The 20,871-nt window shown below is 40.5% G+C and overlaps 2 protein-coding genes across 11 annotated transcripts in view; one reads left to right on the top strand and one right to left on the bottom strand.

The window, feature by feature from the left end:
* Positions 1-18,287, bottom strand: part of ankib1a (ankyrin repeat and IBR domain containing 1a) — a 90,857-nt gene extending 72,570 nt beyond the window's left edge. The window contains exons 1-3 of one of the 6 annotated variants that reach the window (XM_059638397.1): positions 18,199-18,251; positions 1,971-2,207; positions 1,434-1,696 (exon numbers count right to left, since the gene is read on the bottom strand). In XM_059638397.1, the coding sequence (XP_059494380.1) occupies positions 1,434-1,621 (188 nt within the window). In that variant the 5' untranslated portion in view covers positions 1,622-1,696; positions 1,971-2,207; positions 18,199-18,251. Of the gene's footprint in view, positions 1-1,433; positions 1,697-1,970; positions 2,208-17,626; positions 17,666-18,064 lie in introns of all 6 variants that reach the window. The other 5 variants (XM_048554227.2, XM_048554217.2, XM_048554235.2 and 2 more) reach the window with 5 other exon arrangements.
* Positions 18,288-18,313: 26 nt separating this feature from the next.
* The window catches only part of krit1 (KRIT1 ankyrin repeat containing), a 62,244-nt gene continuing 59,686 nt past the window's right edge, over positions 18,314-20,871 (top strand). For 2 of the 5 annotated variants that reach the window (XM_048554250.2, XM_048554277.2), the window contains exon 1: positions 18,319-18,485. The gene's annotated coding sequence lies outside the window, so the exon portion shown is untranslated. Of the gene's footprint in view, positions 18,497-20,871 lie in introns of all 5 variants that reach the window. The other 3 variants (XM_048554286.2, XM_059638419.1, XM_048554259.2) reach the window with 3 other exon arrangements.

The following is a 20,871-nucleotide window of genomic DNA, read 5'->3' on the forward strand; positions in this document are numbered from 1 at the left end:
TCCAGAAGAGGCCTCACCAACATCCTATACAACCTCAACATGATGTCTCAACTTCTGCATTCAACAGGTCTGAGCAATGAAGGCAAGCAAACTAAATGCCTTAACTACCTTAGCTACACAGAACGCAAATTTCAAAGATTTATGTACCTGAAACCCTAGGTCCCTCTATTCTTCAACATTACTCATGCTATCAAAGTAGGTGGTATCTGTTTGGAGGTGTAGCACAATGAACACAGTTTTTCTTTCCTAAAATCATGAATTTTATTTTTCAGTGATTTGTTCCTCTTTCACTCCAGCTTCTCCAGAAGATTTGTCACTGCAAATCCAAATTACAAGGATTCCCATGCTTAGTCATGATTCCAACCTCTCGCAAGAGCAAAATTTTAAGCATAACAGGAGCCAAAGGAATGACACAGTGTAGACCATGGCTTATAAAGTAAACCACAGCAAAATTAGTTATTTGACCATCATAAACAAAGAAACAACTGGTATTTTACGGTGATCACTTCATGTGTCAAATTCAACATTACCTATGGCTCCTCAAAAGTAAATATTTGTCACTTATTCAAATAATTTCACATTATTATTTTAGAAAATAGGTCTGCTTGTACGAATTTGCTAGACCATATACCCAATAAACTGCAGATGATCCAAGTTTCCTTCCAGACATTAGCCAATATTGTTTCTTTTCCTCTCCAAGAGGACTGTTCTGTTCCTCGATAAATCTACCTCCATTATCACCTTGTCCAAACAAAAATCAAGCCCTTGAACAGGTCACTTTCTGAATGTTTGCTCATCTTTTCCAGAACTCCATGACTGAATCCCTCTAATTGGATTACTGCCTCTGCCAATGCGATAAACCCTCTTATCTAATACCATAAAACTGACCTCCTATGTGACCTTGACAAAGGTGAGCCATCTCTCCTGGAGAGTCGAAACCCTTTGACATATTCGACTACACCACCCTTCTTTAACACTGCCATACCACTGAACCAATTTCTATAACAATTTCCCAGTTTAAATGGCCACCATCATTGAATGGGTTATGCTAAAGCTTAGATCATGAAGAAATCGAAATTTGGAAAGGAAACAAAATTTCAATGCATCCAACAGATGTTCAGTATCTTTGTATGCTACAGTGCACAAATCAAATTGTTCATAATCTAGTTTCCTGCATCAACTTCACCTTTAACTGAACAACTAGTCTACAAATTTTTGACTCAGAAATCAGCCCAAATTAAGGTATTAAAATTTCACTGTATAATTTGAATTTCAGAAAACCTCTCTGCACTCAAATATAAAACATTCATTCAGTTCAGATCACTTGCACAAAGCAATCTCTATATAGTAGGACTTCAAACATGACAAATTAAAGTCACAAACTTTTTATACCTTCAAACATGAAATGAAACAATTCACTACCAAATACTCACCGCAGCAACTTGCTCATAGCATGCTTGGCAGCATAATGAAGGGGCGTGTTATGCTGATAAGGCTCTCCATAAGAGGTATTTGGATCCAGAGACTCCTTGAACTGAGGATTGCTCTCATACACTTGATAGGCTAAAGATTCATCGCCATTTATAAGCGCCTTGCGAAATTTTGTTGTGGTATTCCCCATACTTTATTGACAATTGTTGGCACTTTTCAGCTTCAGCCACTTGAATCTCTGAGCTCCGAATGCATGCTTCACATCCTGTAGAAAATAACAAATTTCGAGTTGATGTTCCTGTCAAATAGCAATGTGATTTGCAATCAAGTGTAAAAGTACTTACATCTTCATTCCCAATTATCAGTTCAAGCCAGTTCCTTGTGTCATTAACAAAGTAACATTCACTTCGCACAATAGCAAATCCAACCATCCTTCCTCAACATTCAATTGCATTACTATCATCGAACCAGAGCAGCCAAATAAATGCTGTGGCAACACAGTACATCAGAGGGTGGGAATTCTGCACCAAGTAACTCACCTTCCGACTCAAGCCTGTCCACAAGGCACTGTCAGGAACATAAGGGGATATTTTTCACTTGCTTGGATGATCTCAGCTCCAACAGTACATAAAAATCCTGATGCCATTCAGAACAAAACTGCATGCTTGACTGGCAGCCTAACACCTTCAACAGGCACTTTCTTCACTTCTGACAATCAGTGGCAGCAATGTGAACCATCCTAAGATGGCATCTTCCAAGCCCACCACCTCGACCACCTAGAAAGACAAGCACTGTAGATACATGGAAACATCACTGCCTAAAACTTCCAACTCAAACTGATGTATCGCTTGGAGGGAACGATATTGCTGCTCTTTTAGATGTTGTGGATCAAAATCCTGAAACTCCTTGCCAAACAGCATCATCTCCGATGGACCACAGTAGTTAGAAAAGGTAGTCTATAACGACTCTCTCCAGGGCATTTAAAGGTGGGCAGTAAATGCTGGCTGAGGCAGCAGCTTCCACATCCCATGAACGATTTCAAAAAAAAGATGTTACACAGATACCAAAGTGTGGATTCTCAGCTTCAATGTTGCACCCAACAAAACAACCGTTACACCTAAAATAACAAGGTGTGGAGCTGGATGAACACACTAGGCCAGGATGGCATCAGAGGAACAGGAAAGCTGACGTTTCCGGAAAGACTGCTGCCTGGCCTGCTGTGTTCATCCAGTTCCACACCTTATCTCAGACTCCAACATCGGCAGTTCCTACTATCTCTAACCGTTACTAACTGCGAAATTTTGTTGTGGTACTCCCCATACTTTATTGACAATTGTTGGCACTTTTCAGCTTCAGCCACTTGAATTTCTATCATCGAATTAATTAAATTAAAATAACAGCCTCAAATTGAAGAAATTAGTCCAGAAACTTCTGTGCCTTCTACTTGGTTATTCAATCCTGCTTTCAATCACACCATGATCCAAGGTCACAGATAATGGATTGATAACTGCTTCTAAGCAAAAGTGAGTCGATCGTCCAAAAAAGAAACCCATATCCTGATTGAGTTTGCTGGCAGTGAGCTGTAACTTATCACCAATGCACCACATCCGTGTTTCAAAAGGCATAAGTCGTGAAATTTTTAAAATGTTAATTCTTGACTCCGTTTAAAAGGAAGAAATAAATTACACCTACAAAAGATAGCAACCTGAGATAAGATGAATTAAAAACAGCTTTGTAGTGCTTGATCATTGTCATGATCAAGAAAACACATAACATGAAGAAAAGTAGTCCACAGCTGTTTCACAAAGGAAAGGAAACAATGAGCTCACGGAACAAAAGGAGGAGCGTGAAGGAAGGCTTAGTCAGCAAGATAGATTTTTAACAGGTACTTTGAAAAGGTTGGAAAATAAAGGGAAAGATCTAATGAGGAAATTCTAAAAGCCATCTGAAGATAGGCACCAACCTTAGGGCAATAAAGAACTGGAGAGTTTTTAAATGGCAGTGAAGAAAATCAGTAAGAAACAATTTGGAAAGCTTGCAGGGGAGAATAATCTTATTGAGGCACATGAAATCAAACAACATAGAAAAGGAAGAAAGAGATAACAAAGTGTGAAGCTGGATGAACACAGCAGGCCAAGCAGCATCTCAGGAGCACAAAAGCTGACATTTCGGGTCAAAACGTCAGCTTTAGTGCTCCTCTGATGCTGCTTGGCCTGCTGTGTTCATCCAGAGTCACACTTTGTTATCTCGGATTCTCCAGCATCTGCAGTTCCCATTATCTCTGACGAGAAAAGGAAGAAAAGTTGCTGCTAAAAGAGTGCTAGTAGTTAAAAGTTAAAACAAAAAACAGAGTCTTGGGAGTAATGATTTCTAAATTATTATCCAAGCTCTGTGTAAATTGGTGGTGGTGTGGTGATGGTCAAGAGTTATTAGCCTTTCCAGCCAAAATTACCAAAAGACAAGGAAAAGAAGTGAACTCATGAGGTTACAAGCACCACTGATGTCAATTTTCAGACATCAATAATTGGCTAAAGCCTCGGATGGGATCAAAGCCCTGGGCCCTGACCGCACTCTGGTGTTGGTAGTGAAGACATATATACCTCAACTAGCTGTACCCCTTGCTACACCGTTCCAGTGTAGCTACAACACCAGCATCTATCCAGCACTGTAGAAAATTACCCAACTGTGTCTTATTCATAAGTAGAAGAAAAATCCAATTAAGTCAGTTACCATCCCATCAGCCTCTACTTAAGCATTAGCAAAGAGATTTATGGCATTCTTGACAGTGCTGAATTTCAGAGGCAAAGCAACAGTGACTGATCTTCAGATCAAGGCAGCACTTGCCCAAGTAAGGAATTAAGGAGCCCTAGAGATATTGCAGTACATTATACTCGGGGAAAAGTTGCCTATTGCTGGTCGCTGTCATACCCAGCATGAGATAATATGGTTGCAATCATTGGAGGTTAATCAACTCAACTCCAGGATCTCTCTGCAGTCGTTTCTCAGGATAGTGACCTAGTTGCTCCAATAGCATTCATTCCATTTCTGGTCTGATGATTGCACAATGTTCAGTTCCATTCATAACACTTCAGATACTGAAGCAGTCCACATCTAAATGTAGCAGGACATGGTCAACACCTAGGTTTAGGCTGCCAAATGACATTGGCTCACACAGGTACAAGGTAATAACCATCTCCAGAGAATCAAACCATTTCTCCTTGATATTCAATAGCATTACCATCACTGAAATCCTATCTGCTTAACACTGAAGAGGAACTGTACCAGAGGAGCCATTTGTATATGATGGCTTTAAGAGTGGGTCAGAGGCTAAGAATTCTGCAGCAAGTAACTCATCTCCTGTCTACGCAATGCCTGTCCACCACTGAAATGACACTAGTCAAGAGTGAGGTGGAATACTCTCCACTTGCCTGGATGAGTACAGCTCATGCAATGCTCAAGATGAGCAACATCCAGGACAAACATCCAATTGTGCAGTACCCCAACTACAAACTTCAAAATTCACTCCCCTTGTCATTGCATTACTGCACACTGACACTAAACTAATGCTTAGCTGTACATAAGTTAAACATGCTAAAAAAACAAGGAGGTTGAAGTTTTTTTGTCTTGCTCATCTGAACTAGGACACAAGAAAAGACAGATTTTAAGAAAAGAAATTTTATTTTATACAGTGTGCGAAGACTGTTAAGGCTATCAGAGGCATGGAGATAAGGCAAAACAGCTCACTGTCAATCTTCATTCCTGGTCTAGGTGGGTAGATTGTGATAACCATAGAGATGCAGCAGAATTTGGCTGTGTCCATGACAGCTCTTTTGAAAAATGGGCCAATGCACAAATTCCTTTCACCTACATAAAACAGCGTCCTCAGTATTTAGGTACACAGTTTCTGGTGAATACAAATGTGCCACACAGTGAAACCAGCTGATAAATTGGTTCTCAGTATGACTCTTTGCACAGTTCAGATTATTTAATAAAGGATTTCCAATAGCAGAATCACATCTTATTGGCTGATGTATATTTCCAAGACTTGCAACCATGGGCTACTTGAGCATAAACAGCATACTTCTAGCTGCAAACAGTCAACAAGATGCTTTGTTGGATACAATTTGTCAGTCATTGGGATACACGGACTATATACTTGGCATTACACTGGCACTGGAACTCAAATCACATTCTTCTTTGAGTGGGAGGGAAAACGTCTTGAATTAACAGTGGCATCCTTTTAGTGCAGAAAGCCATTTTTGGATTCATTACATTGTAGCGATGGGTGCTACAAAAGAGGTGGACATATGTCCTTTCATGAGCTTTTGTGATATGCGGTGAGGGATAATTTGATCAGGCATACTTGCATTATAAGAATGTCAAGTCAAGAGTGCAACAGAATACTGCACTTGCCTGGATGAGTGCAGCTCATACAATGCCCAAGATGAACACCACCCAGGACAAACATCCAGTTGTGCAACATTTTCCAGCAACAAATTTCAAAATTCATTCCCTTCATCACTGCACTACAATGCACTGGTAGTAAATAAACACTTAGCTCTTCAGAAGTTAAACACTACAAAAACACAAGAGGTTGAAGCAAGATGAAGAGACTCAACTTCTCTCCTTGAGCAAGTGTCAGCAATTTTACCATCTACACGATGCACTCGAACAGTCAGTCAACAATACTCCATTGACCACAGTTTCAAACCTACAATGTCTACCTAGAAGGAAAAGCGCAGAAAACACACAGGAACACCAACACCTCCAGGTTCCCCTCTGAGCTGGCCAACTTAGATTTACAGCATATTCGATTTTCTTCATTGTTACTGGATCAAAATCTGAGGACTCCCTTCCAAATGGTACCATGCAAGAGCCTATGCCAGATGCTCTGCTGCAGTTCAATGAAAAGGATAAGCACTGTCTTCAACAGCAAATGGAACTGGGAACAAATTCTTGCCAGCAATGCTCATGCTCCGAAGTGTTAAGAAAAAATTCCTTGACAGATACCTTAAATCTTTGTCTTATCCAGTGTCTGTATAATTAGCTAAAGGGAAGAGCTTTACTTCTCTACTGTAAGAAATCTGTCATTTACTGTTATCAAATCTACTCTCAATCTCATCTGTCCCCAGGAAAACAGCCTAAACTTCTCCAAATCAACCACCCAGACAAGATCTCCATTCCCCAAAGCCAATTTGGTTCAGCTCTACTGTGTGTTCTCAAATCAATCAAATCTTTCCTGAAGCGTGATGACCAGAGTTAGAGGCAATACTTTAATTACGAGCTAGGCACAGCATTATAGAATAACTTCTTTGTTGTTGCACTTGATACCTCTATTTATGAAGATATGCCTCAGGAACCAGCCTAGCACATACAACATTCTAGATTTATCAACCCCCTACTGTCCCTCCTCTTACTGTGCCTATGTCTACATGGCCTCCCTGAATCTCTTCTGCTAAAAGAAATCTTACACTTTTCAGCATTACATTCAATCTGCCACAATGGGATAAATTATTGAAAATAGCACAGCAGATTGAGATAGTTATTAGCAATGCTGCTCAGACCCTTGGCTTAATAAATGGGATACAGAGTACAAAAGCAAACAATGTTACAAAGAACCTTTATAAATGACTGATTTGGTCTCAATTATAGTTGGGCACTGCAGTTTAGAAAGGACACAAAAGGTTTTAGATCGATTATTAAAAGGACTTACAACAATGGTGCCAAGGATAAGAAATTTCAGATACACGAACAGGTAAGAATCACTCAAGCTTCTTCAAAGAAAAAGCCTGAGAAATAATTTGATGTAGGTGAAAAAAGGCAGGATTTTGACAATGAGAGAAAAGTGGTTTTTATTGATGCAAGAGAGCCAGAGGACAGATATTTTAAAAACGTATTCTTTGAATGCGAGCATCACAGGCAAGTTCAGCATATAATGCATATCTGTAACAGCCCTTACTATTGCAGTCCATGTGGTGTAGATGTACCCACACCACTATTCTGCAGCAATTTGATACCACTGAGTAACTCATTAAACAACCTTTTTAAATAGCATAAAGTCAACCACAATACAGTCACATGTAGGCCAGGGTGGCAGATTCTCTCCAGAGGAGGACGCGAGTGAACAATCTGGATCTTTCTGGACCACCTGGAAGTTTCATGAACATTATATAATGGGATGAGTAATATATTCCAGATGTATTAATTAATTTACTTTAGTTTCCTATTGCTGCTAGGATTGGATTTCAATTCACTTCACGAAAGCATTAGGCCAAGCTTCTGGATAACTAATTTAGTAAAATTATCACGATGTTATGGTGCCCCTTTTAAGATTGAAATAGGCACATAAATGAAGAGAAGGAATACTGGGCCATGCAGATAGACTGAAAGTGTGAGATTAGTTGAGTAGCTTTTGTAGAGAATCAACAGGGCATAATAGTGTTCAAAGACCTCCTTCTGTGCTATAACCATTCTATAACTCTACAAGTAAACTCAGGAGGACAATACCACGGGTCTTGACAGATCACTCCATGCATTTTAAAGGAAACTAGTAAGGATAAAGCAGAGGCTTTGTTAGACATATTTTTATAAAGCACTAGAGAAAATCAGCAGATTTGACAACCTCTGTGGAAAGAGAAATGGAGTTAACAATGAGCCCACCATAACGCTGCTTCAGAACTGTGTTCAAGGATTTCTTCAAAATAACTTGACAATTCTCGACACATCTTTCCATTAGCTCAGAGCTAATGTGTTACCATTGCATGTGCTGAAAATTTTGCAAGCTTTCAAAAAGACAATTACAACCCTATTTACTGACTCCTGGATCTCAACATCAGATTTAAAATGTATCTACTGACAGCATTCATTATTCACTATACTTTTTCTCAGGTATAGTGATAGTTGAACTTAGACAAACTTGAATAAGAGATTTGACACGATAGGGTTCCGAGGAAGGGTCACCGGACCCGAAATGTTAACTGTTTTCTCCTTCACAGATGCTGCCAGACCTGCTGAGCTTTTCCAGCAACTGTGTTTTGGTTCCTGATTTACAGCATCCACAATTCTTTTGGTTTTTATAAGAAATTCCACTCTCATTTCCAAGGATTTTGTGATCTCGGATATTAGATGTTTACTTAGATCCAAGTTAGCTGCATTTGTTGGTGGGTTTAAAAGTTAATCCTCCATTGCAGGTCCCACTCCCACTAAATTCTGCCTCCATTTTTCCTCCTCAACCCCTGCTTGCAGCTGCCTCCTCCTTCCTATCCTCAACTATACTTAAACAGCACCCCCTAATTTGAGTCTCAACAAGAGGGAACATCTTCCCAGTATCTACCCAAACAAGCCACATCAGGATCTTGTATATTTTCATAAGAACTTCTAAACTCTTAACCTTCTCAGCTCAAGTGGGTATGGGCTCAATTTTTCTTCATAAGTCCTTCATCCCAGGAATGAGTTCAGTGAGCCTTCTCTGAAATGCTTCTCAATTATATCATTTTGCAAAGTGCAAAGAGATAATGTTTCAAGTCCAACATTAATGTACTGGAGTATCATCCTAGATGCTGTGCACAAGACCTGGAGCACAATATGAACCTACAATTTTCTGACTTAAGAGGTGACAGAACTACAGGCTGAGCCACAGCTAGCAGGGAGGGATTCAAAACATGAAAAATGACTAATTGCAGACAATAAGTGAAATGGACCTGATGGGATACATCCTGGGATATTAAAAGTAGCAGCAGCAGAGATAATGGATGCTTTGGTTGTAATCGCCCAAATAACTTGAATTCTAGAAATGTCCCAGAGAATTAGAAAAATGCTTAATGTGATAACATTTGAAAAGGGAAAGAGACAGAAAAATGATCAACTACAGACCAGTTAGCATAATGTCTGTTACTGGCAAAATGTTAAGAGTTTATTATAAAGGATGTATTAGCAAAGTATTCCAAAACACACAATATTAAACAGAGTCGGCATGGCTTCATGAAAGGAAGTCATGCGCAACAAATTGATGAGAATTCTTTGTGGAGGTAATAAGCAGGATAGATAAAGTTTGAATTGTGTTTAAGACCCGTGAAGTTATGCCGCAGCTCTATAAAACTCTGGTTAGACCATATTTGGAATATTGTGTTCAGTTCTGGTCACCTCATTATAGGAAAGATGTGGAAGCATTAGGGAGGGTGCAGAGGAGATTTATCAGGATGCTGCCTGGACTGGACGGCAGATCTTGTGAGGAAAGATTGAGGGAATTCGGGCTTTTTTCATTGGAACGAAGAAGAATGAGAGGTGACTTGATATAGGTTTACATGATGATGACGCATAGATAGAGTGCATAGTCAGAGGCTTGTTCCCAAGGCGGAAATGACTATTGAGGGGGGATAATTTTAAGGTGACTGGAGGAAGGTGTGGGGAGATGTCAGAGGTAGGTTCTTCATACAGGGAGTGGTGGGCATGTAGGATGTGCTGTCAGCTGTGGTAGTGGAGTCAGATACTTTAGACACTTTTAAGCGGCTCTTTGGATAGGCATATAGAGGATAGTAAAATGTAGGGTATGCAGGGTAGATTGATCTTAGTAGGATAACGGATAGGCACAACACCGCGAGCCGAAGGGCCGGTACTAGGCTGTACTGTTCTATAAAGGAGAAGCGGTGGATGTAATGTATTTGGTTTCTCTGGTGGGGTTCGATCAGATACCACATTACTTAACAAAATAACAGTCCATGGTCTTGGAAGTAGTATAATAACATGGATAGAGGGTTGGCTCGCAGATAGAAGACAGAGTTGGGATAAGGGCAATCAGTAATTAGTGGAAGGCCACTGGTGTCAGTACTGGGGGTACAAATGGATTGGGGTGTCCTCATGTGTGAATCACAAAAAGCTAGCACGCTTGTTCAATAGATAATAGGAAAGGCCTTTATATCAAATGCAATGGAATATAAAAATAAGAACATTTTGCTGAAACTATTCAAGGTAGATCGCAACTGTCATATACGAAGCACGTGAGTCCATTACCTAAGAAAAGATATAATGACACTGGATGCAGCCCAGAGGAGGTTCATTAAGTTGACTTCAGGAATGTAGGGAAGGCCTATGATGAGAAGTTGAGTAGGTAGGGAATATACTCGATGAGATTTAGAAGAATAAGAGGCAACGTTACCGAAAATGTATACAAGATTCTTAAAGGGCTTGACAGGGTAGAGGTTATTTCCTGTGGAATAGTCCAGAAATGCAGGCATAATCTCAGAGTAAGAGGTCACCCACTTAAGATCGAGATTTGAAAGCATGAGAAAGTGAATCTAATGAACTCTATACTGCAGAGATTTATCAAGGCTGAGCTTGTGAAGTATATTCAAGGTTGAGATCAACAGATTTTTAATCAGTAAGAGAATCAAGGGTTACAGAGAAAAAGGAGAGGAAAGTGGATTGGAGGATTATCAGATCAGCCATGATCACATTAAATGGCAGAGCAGATTCGATGGGCTGAATGACCCACTTCTTCTACCTCTGAAGTTCTTTTAATTGAAAATCATACTCTAAGCATCTTTGTTGTAGAGAGTTAGGGAGTTGAGAGATTTTGGTGCGTGTTCAATTCATTAACGTGTGATGTTTCTCTTTTCAGAATTGGTTAGCCTATGAAGTTGAGATGAAGTTTTTAAAAAAAAGGGCAATTTCTTCTAGCCATAAAAATTGTCTGGACTATCCTAAATTGCTATGCTCTTCCCAAAAATGTTTTGCAATCAATACTACTTGTTTGTCATCTTTGGGTGACTGTGAAAGAAATTAGGAGAAGCTAAATCCCCTTTCAATACATTTCAAAAGGTATTTGAGATAGCTTACCAAGGCATTTAGCCCATGTACCTCTAAACCTTTCCTATTCATGTACACATTCAGATGCCTTTTAAATGGCGTATACTTGCCTCCACCACCTTCTCTGGCAGCTCGTTCCAAGCACACACTACCCTCTGCATGAAAAACTTCTCGGTGAAAATCCAAAAAGCAATTACTTTCCACTTAAATGTCGAAAACTCCCTTTCTCTCAAAGCAATCCAAACTGTCAGGACTGTTTGTCTGGCATCCAGTACTCAATGAGTAGAAATTTTCCCAAAGTAATTCTTTTTGGTTTATACAAGGGCATTGCTGGCTGGGCCAACATTTATTGCCCCATTTAAATATTGGAAAGGGTCTAGGCAATGCCTTCAGCCTTGTCAATAAACCTTATTCCCTGGCCACTGACTCTAAACCACATGGAGTCATACTTGATCTGGACATGAGATTTTGACCACTTCTCCTATACCCACAGTGATAGAGAACAAAGCCCTGGAAAGACTCGAGAAAGACAAGAACATTGTAATCTTAGATAATGAAGTGTGAGGCTGGATGAACAGGCCCAGCAGCATCTCAGGAGCACAAAAGCTGACGTTTCGGGCCTAGACCCTTCATCAGAGAGCCTTGTAATCTTACCGGCAGACGAAGGACACATGACAGTAATCCTCAACAGAACCAAATACATCGAGAAAGTTAACGTGCTACTAGCAGATACCAGGCGCACTGACGACGTTACCTAGCAGGGCGATGAAACATTTGCAGCCAAACACAAACCGGCTCGGCAAGCATGTCTACAACCTCAGGTGAGTTAGTTGCCACAGTATTCCTAGCCTTCGACTTGTTCTTGTAGCCACTGTGATTATGTGGCGAGTTCAGTCCAGTTTCTGAGCAATGTTAACTCCCAGGATGTTGATAGTGGGGAATTCAGTGATGGTAGCACCACTGTATGTCAATGGGTAGTGGTGATGTTCATACGACGTAAATGGCAGGCTGTTACTTGCCACTTCTCAGTCCAAGTCTGGAGAGTGTCCCGATCTTGCTGAATTTGAACATGGACTGCTTCAGTATCTGAGGAGTCACACATGGTGCTGAACATTGTGTGATTACTGACAAACATCCCCACTTCTGACCTTATGCTGGAGGGGAGGCCATGAATGAAGCAGCTGAAGATGGTTCGGCCTTGGACAATATTCTGAGGAACTCATGCAGAAATGTCCTGGAGGTGAGATGCTTGACTTCCAACTACCACGACCATCTTCCTTTGTGTCAGGTATGACTCCAACCGAGGGTTTGTCCTGATACCCACTGATTCCGGTTTTGCTACGGCTCCTTGATGCAACACTCGAACGAATGCAGTCTTGATGTCAAAGGCTGTCATTCTCACTTCATCTCTTGGATTCAGTTCTAAGTCTGCTCTTGGCAATAAACAGGTCCAGGCATCAGATTGTGGATGGGATCATCTCTGCCAACTTCCAGCCCCTCTTCCGCGGTCATGTTTGAGCCAAGTGACATTGGAGGAGGAGCACACATTGTCCACCAAAGCTCAATACCTTAGGAAAAAGATGCGTACTGCAGGGGTTGGAATACTTCATTTCTGCCTCCAACTATTTTGATTTTGCCCTTACCCTCCCCCCTTCACTTTCTTCATGAAAGCATTTCCCTTATCTGGCCCTTGCTTGTTAATGTTTCATGTGTGCTTTCCTGGTGGTGAAAAATATAGAACAAAGTTTTAGCACTGTTGCATCTTTTCACACACGCACACACAGCGACAGGTGATGTGGGGAAAATATAAGTACGACTGCCAAGTCTCCTTTCGGTGCAGTGGTAGTGTGGGGGTATTAAAGAGGAAAAAAAAAGAATTCAACTCTTTTATCCATGTTTGAACCAAGGCTATATTAAAGTTGGGAGCTGAGTGGTGTCACTGAGCAAGTTATTGCTGAGCAGATGCTGCTTGATAACACTACTGAAGACCCCTTCTATCACTTTACTGGTGATTAACAGTAGACTGATGGGGCCATAATTTGCTGGGTTAGATTTTTCCTGTCTTTTTTTTGCATACAAGACATAGCTGGGCAATTTTCTACATTGTCAGATAAATACCAATGTTGTAACTGTTATGGAAGGGCTTGTCTAGCAAAGTGTCAAGTTCTGGAGCACAAGTCTTCAGTACTATTACCGGAATGTTGTCAGGTCTAGTTGTCCAGACACAGTCAAGAGACAACGACATTCATGTGGGTTTGGAATCACATGTAGACCAGGCCAGGTAAGGATGGCAGTTTCCTCTCCTAAAGGATATTAGTGAACCAGATGGGTTTTTCCAAAAATCAACAATGGATTCAAGATCATTGTTAGAATCTTAATTCCAGATTTTACTGAATTCAAATTCTGCCATCTGCTGAGGTGGGATTCGACTGGGCCCTAGATTAATAGCCCAAAAATAATACCACTAGGCCATCATCTCATTTGCAGAGTTGGCACCTCATTTCAGGTATGCCTGATGCTGCTTGTGGCATGCCCTCCTCCATCGTCCATCGAGCCAGGGTTGATCACTTATGTTTGCTACAGCAATGCTTTAATTTTATAAGTTTCATCCTTGTTTCCAAATCTCTCCACAGCCTTGCCCCATCTTAGCACTCACTGCCTTAAAATCTATATCCTTCCAAGATAACTGTGCTCTTGAGCAAATCATCTTTTAAATAACTCCATCATTAGCAACCACTTCCCAAAGTTCCAGAATTCCCTCCCTCAACCTCTTTGCCTCTCTACCTTGCTTTCTTCCTGAAAATGCACATCTTTTAGTCATTTCCTCTAAAAGTTCCTCATGTGTCTCAGTGTCAAATTATGCTTTCTAATGCTCTGCTAAGTGCCACAAGGCATTAAGGCAATATTTAAAGATGGCGTGACAGCTTAAAAATCACTGCCACCATGCCTGCCATCTGGCCCAATTGTCAATTTTGTTGTCCATGTCACTACGTTGCAACTTTCATTACAGAACCAGGAGCAAATATCTTCAGATGGTAATTCAGCACAATGCTGAGTAAATGGTTTGCTGTTGCCTTTTAGGTTATCTGTTAAATCAAAGCATGTCTCAGATCAGACGTCTTTTGTTTTAAAAATGACATTAAAACTGTCCAAATGATAGTTAATTATGTCACTGTCATTTCAAAGACTGTGTACAAATTTGGCTGTCATGAACATTTGTAGGAGAGCATTTGAAATTCAAAACAGTAAACGGTATAGTTTTAATGACTTTTCAGTATAGCTCAGCACTCAAAAATTGAGTTTCAACCTTAATGTACTTAAGATGCATCCAATGAATTTTCAGTCAGCATACCTGATTTAACTGTTCTCAGGGAAACACAGTTAAATCTAAGTTAAAAGCTCAACTTAGATCAGTGAAGTAACACCATTTCTGTATAATTCATGTTTTCATCATGAATGTATACTAAAAGTGATACCAAACATTTGAAGCTTAAAACAAAATCATAGCATTCATTTTTAAAATACTTAATTAGACATATTTTAAACAGTTGTCAAGGAAACCGAATTCCAGGAAACACTGTTGTAGCTTTGCAAACTGCCATCCCTTTGAAGTTCTTCTCTTCTGACCCACCCACTGTACAGCATCTCTTTCTTCTGCCCAGCTGTGATGGTATCATTTTAAACAAGGAGAATTCTCATCTCAGCACCCTCATCTCAGCTTAACTGAAATGTTGAGCTAGACCATAAGATTGCATCAGCGCAGCTAATTTTTATTTTTAGAAGAGACCAACATCATTCTTACTGCTAAATGATCCAAGAAGAGGAGATGACTGCAAAAGAGTTCACATCCAATTTAATTAAAAGATTCAGTTAAGCGAACTAAAATTTTCAACAATTTATAACTGTCTGGAGAGCTCAGATCAGATGCTCTTACGCAACCCTCAAAGACTGCAATGGAATAGTCCAGACCAAGCAACAGCTCATTCTGCACTATTCTGCTTACTACTACTTTGTATAAATAACTTACAAACTACTTCTGCACCAGGTACATTATAAAGTTAAAATGCATCCACACACCAAAACATTGTCAAAATATGATCAAGCATCAAGGTGGCAACTAACATCCAAAGTGTTATTCCTCAGAAGTTTAAACAAATTTTGATCTTTTACACAAACAATATTCAGAACATAACCTGAAAACCAACTCAATTGGAGAAATTTAAAAATTGCAGCAGCTGTGTCAGGACAAAGCTTCTCCTCTTGGAATTTTACATATTATAATATTTTATGTGATCATTAAGACTGTTGAAGTAATATATAAAAGTAAAATTGGAGAACTTTCATTTGAAAAAGTTTTTAGCTTAATTTCATGATGGATCACAAGTGATCATATCCAGAAACTTAAAAGCCCTGCTCAATGAAATAGGAGCCCATTAGATATAGCAACAAGCGTAGGCCATTTGGCCGCTCATGTCTGTTCTGCCATTCAATAGGATCATCACATCCCATTTCCCATCACCCTCGACTCCCCTACTGATCAAGAATTTATTCATCCCAATCTGTGGTTTAAATAAAATCCTTATTTGTATTATACTAAAGTCTGCAATCCTGCTAAATTCCCCACCTTGCTTGGGCACTCAATATTGGTACCTCCAAAAGTATAGGAAGAAATTAAGGTGAAAGAGGTTGTGGAATTTTGATAACCATGTAACATTCAAATCAACAAAACGTTCATGAAGCAAAGTCCTTTTTCCTCCAATACTGCCAATATTTAGGAAGAATGAGTGACACAGCTATCTAAGACAATTGAGCCTGCCCCAGAGCAGGTAGTCAGAATTTTTTTTGGGAGGGGGAGCAGAATACAGATGTTCCACAGTCTCAGCTTAAAACCCGGTGACCAAGGGGTCATAAAGTAACCTTACTGGAAATCTAAAGCCTATTCTTTTGAAAACATTTTCCTTTCTGAAAGCCCTTACCACATTTGTTAAACTCTTTCCTGTAGAGAAGTACATCAGTATTCTGCTAGGGGAAGCAAATAAATTATTCACCAGAACACACATGTCCAACATTTCTTTGCACTGTCTGTACAAATCATCCACTAGCAGGGCAGCTACCACCAGTATATTGCAATTCTATCAAAGTACAAGATTAAACCGCAACCCAGTCACAGGGCATCATGCCACTCATCCTTGCATTTTAGCCCAAGTATGTTAAATATTTAATATGAATTTACTGGGAGAAAGATAGGCAAATAGGAGGGAAGCTGTTCCAGTATGAAACAAAAGAGTCACACATTGTTTGGAACAATCAACCAACAACATTTTGAGCCAACTACTGGAGCGGAAAGAACAGTGCAACAGATTCTTCTGAAGTCCACGAAGTGTTTGCCACTCAGTGTAATCAAAAATTGACACTCCAAAGATTTTATTAACCGACTGCAGTGTATGTTTCCCTTTGCTGCATTGGGTTTACCATACAAAATTTAAATTTGTTGTTTTAGACAATTAGGTTCAAGGAATAACATTCCAACTGGTTGGTCAAAGTTCAGTCCTTGAGAGTTTGTCCTCAACCTAATGGTTGTGATCACTGTATGGTAGCTCAAGATTGCACAGTTTAAAGCAGCACGCTGACAAGGTTTTGGGGAGAGAGGGCAACTAAGTCACATACATTTTAATTGGACTCAAGAGAAATCTCAGTGATATTTTCCTGTTTTCAGTGATGAATCTAAGTTCAAGGGTCCTTAGAACAATTGATATCCCCACAAAGACACCTTGCTGAACTAAAGAAAATTCTAATATGAACCACAACATTGAGAAATCTTTCAGATTCACCCATAGTTGCACTGGCATCCAGATTAGGGCATCAACCACTTACTTTCAATGCACTTACTACATAAAGAGTTTTGTTTGCCATGCCATTCATGTTAGATTTTACGTTAGCCCATTTTCAGTCATTAGTTATCTTATTAGTTTACATGGCTTAATTATATTATCCCCATGTTAAATTAGCAAAAGTAATTATAATATCAAGTTCCAAATTTCAGTTATTTCATACTTTAAGAAATGGCTACATTCTAACTGTCATCTCTTTTAAAGTTCATCTATCACTTTGGATGAAGGACCAGAGATTGAATTCCTCAATTACAGCATAAGTGAAGACACCTTTGTTGACATTAATTCTTTGCCTATGCTAATCTTTGTTCAAACAAAATTAAACATGAGTATCCATTTGATCTACACAGTTGGGGAAAGTGAAATAACTTGTACTTGATCGTCCACGATTATAATGTTAACAGTCACTACAGGATTAAACCTTAGTCGAATATATATAGTCACAGTAATCACAAGGTTAACCTCCGTAATCAATAAACACGACTGCGTAAGCAAAATACCAAACATGCCAGGTCCGGCACCTCGTCCACTTCATTCTGCTGTCAAAGAATAACAAACGTTAATCAGCTCCACAATTCTTTCAGACGGCAGAACAATCCAAGGCAATAGAATAATATCGTCCCTACGTGGGAACTTCCAGTTAACGTTCAGCTTCAATATGTTCTATGGAACAGTTATTTAACGAGGGGGGTTTAAAGTGTGCTTGCCGGCTGGACTCTGGCGTTATTCTCTTTTTGGAGCTAGAACCAGCTGTGGCCGTTTAGCGGCACTGCCGGCCCGACAAACAGAATTACAGAGGCAGCTGGAGGCGGGCCGAGACCGAGCATCACCGAGCCGGCACTCGGCCCAGTCTTGAAAGGCCCCGACCAAAGTGCCAACACGACCCCGACAACCGGCATCCAAAGACAGGATCTCTCAACCGAAAATACACCGCTCACCCTTCCCGGCGTGATTCGCACCCCCACCTCCTTCCCTCTTTCGTTCCTTCCTTCCTTCCTTTCCCTCCCTCCGTCCTCCAGGAAGGGGCAGCAGGACCCAGGGAGGGGTGAAGGGGGAGATGAGTCAATGTTACCCTGCACACATCGCCAAGCGATCTTTCCCAGCTTCAACCCCGACTGCGTGAAAACAAAAGCCCAGACCTCTGACCCGGAAGTATTTTCCAGCCCCTCCCACCGTGTGGAGCGTGCTGTTGGGAGGGATGGAGGGGAAAGAAGCTCTTTGACTCGGAAGGGCAGGTTCGCCTCCTCGCATTCCGTATCGCTCCAGCCGCGCATGCGCTGGAGAGTGGGGGCCAGGAGCCGAGAAGCGGATGCCGTTACCATGTTGGGGCTGCACGGGCAATTAGGACGGTAGAAGTCGGTGAGTTCTCGGTATGTTCGCGACTGTGTTACCGAGAGTGTGCGTCTCTCTCTCTCTCTATCTATCTATCTATCTCTTTTCTTCCCCCACTCCACCTTATCTCGACTTTCTCGGGCAGAGATTAATATTTGGAACGACTAATGGCCTATCGTTGGGGGGTGGGGGTTGCAGCTCCTCCAGGGAAACTGCGATTGCGGGCGGGGGGAGTTGAACTTCAGACCTCGGCGGACAACACCAATTCTACACTTTTGATCCTCTTCAACCATTTAAACAGTTAGGGGTTGAGACGGGTGGGGAGTGTGAGTTGTAATACTTGCATGGGTATGTAAATCAGTGAAGTGAGGAAAGGAAATAACAAAAGAAACACGCAGAAAGCGAAGAAACAGAAACTCGAGTCCTGAAGAAGAGTACTCCGGACTCGAAGCATTAACTCTGTTTCTGTCTCCACGGATGCTGCCGGACCTGCAGGTCTTCTCCAGCGTTTCATGTCTTAGTTTCGCATTTCCAGCGTCCGGATTATTTTTATTTAAGCGAATGAAAGAATTGCTCTACTGATTGCCCACGCTTTGGTTTTTGAAAATCTCTGCGTTATGAAGCAGCTGGAAGTAGTAGCATTTCCTCAAGCCCTCGGATATCTAAACCAGAATACCTGTATGACAGTGCAATAAGAAGGGGTGACCTTAGACTTCCCTACTATCCAACTATAGAAGCGAATACTTGGATTTCACATACGCTATGTATTTCTGAAGGAACTAGGATTGGAATCGCAATCTCCTTGTAAGATTTGGGCCTTTTTAAAAACTTCATTGCATACTTTGTTTAAATTTTGAGATTAGGATAAATTACAAGTCAGGATTTTGGAACTGCCTTTTATTGAGAAATTATGGAAAGATAGTGAAAGTGTTTTCTGTCATTCTGAATCGAAAGAACGTTGCACTTTTGTTCACGTTTGTTTCTTTCTATTTCATAAAATGACCATAATCCTATACAGTAGCACATTGAAGAAAATAATCACCGTTCTAGGCAGTCATAATGTGATTACCTTCATTTCAACCAGCAGTGTTGGTCGATTTGGTGGATTTATTTATTTGGAGGAGGTGGGAGGAAATGCATCCTTCTATTTCAAGTTAATGTCAAATGGATCAAAAGCCTTTTGTTGGGATGCAAGGATATGATGTTCTAGGTCCATTCCAGATACTGAAACACATACGGTATTGAACTCGGTCTGGATTAAGGGCGTGTTTAGTTGCACAGACACGTAGGTAAAATGAGATGTGAGTTGTTAAGTTCTATCTGCCCTCTCTACTGTTGCCAGCTGTTACTGCAAGGAGATATGCTGTATGTGTATGTTTTGCACTGCCAGGACACTTGCACCACAGCCTGTCTCCGACTGCCCTGTAATGTCCATTTTTGATTATACCTGGTTCAACCTGTTTTAACTGCCCACCATTTTTCCCTTTAAATGTTTTTTGCAGCTGACACTTTTCTGGATGTTGTTTTTGGGAGTTCTTTTTGCTCTTGCAGTTTTAAGCAATACTTAAAATTGCCTTATGGAATTTTCGAATGCTTCTTAGCATCCACCTTTCAAAGGCCTGTATTTCTTCTCCCCCATGCTCTTTATTTATAGCAAAAAGTCTCTGAGATACAGGAAAATAGACAGAAGTTGCATCTTACTGTTCTTTTCTTTCTTCTTCTAAGCTTGGGTATCTTGAAATAAAGATGTTTTGTCCTCAGCTGGATATCTCCGTTCTTCTGAGTTTGGAATTGCATCTCCTGTCCTCTATCGTTGATGGAAATAGCGGAATAAACCAAAATGTCAATGGCATCATCCACTTCATTTTTCTGTCTACTTTCTACTAATGTGTTCCTTCTACTCTTTTTTTTGACATTTGTACTCCATCCATATTCTGAATTTAGGCAGATATAAGATCCCTGGCTGTTTTTAAAAGAGCAGAAATTTCTCCCAGTATCCTGGCTAAAATACATCTCTGAACCAGAAAAACGGAATCAGTGGTTGTGGAACTTTCCACAGTGTAATTTGGGTGCAGCAATTCCCTGCATTATGGATCATGTTTCAAAAGCAGTTATTTGATCATGAAGCAGTTTAGGATATCCTGAAATCATAAAGATTACTAGATTAAGGCAAACTTCTACTGTGCAAGGGAGAAAGTAGTAAATGTTTGAAATAACTCCCGAGGCCAGTATGCTGTCACCAAATCACCCTTTATTTACATGTAGAAAGTCCTTGATAGTGGTCCGGTTCCCTCAGAGCCAGCTCCATGTCAGAATGTCTGACAGTCTGTCAGACAGGCCTCCCAATCTAGTCCCAACAAGGAACCATGAGCTTCACCTGGCCACTGTTGTTACAGTCACTAAATTTCTTTCC

The sequence above is a fragment of the Stegostoma tigrinum genome, chromosome 2 (genome assembly GCF_030684315.1).
Source record: "Stegostoma tigrinum isolate sSteTig4 chromosome 2, sSteTig4.hap1, whole genome shotgun sequence".
Lineage (NCBI taxonomy): Eukaryota > Metazoa > Chordata > Chondrichthyes > Orectolobiformes > Stegostomatidae > Stegostoma > Stegostoma tigrinum.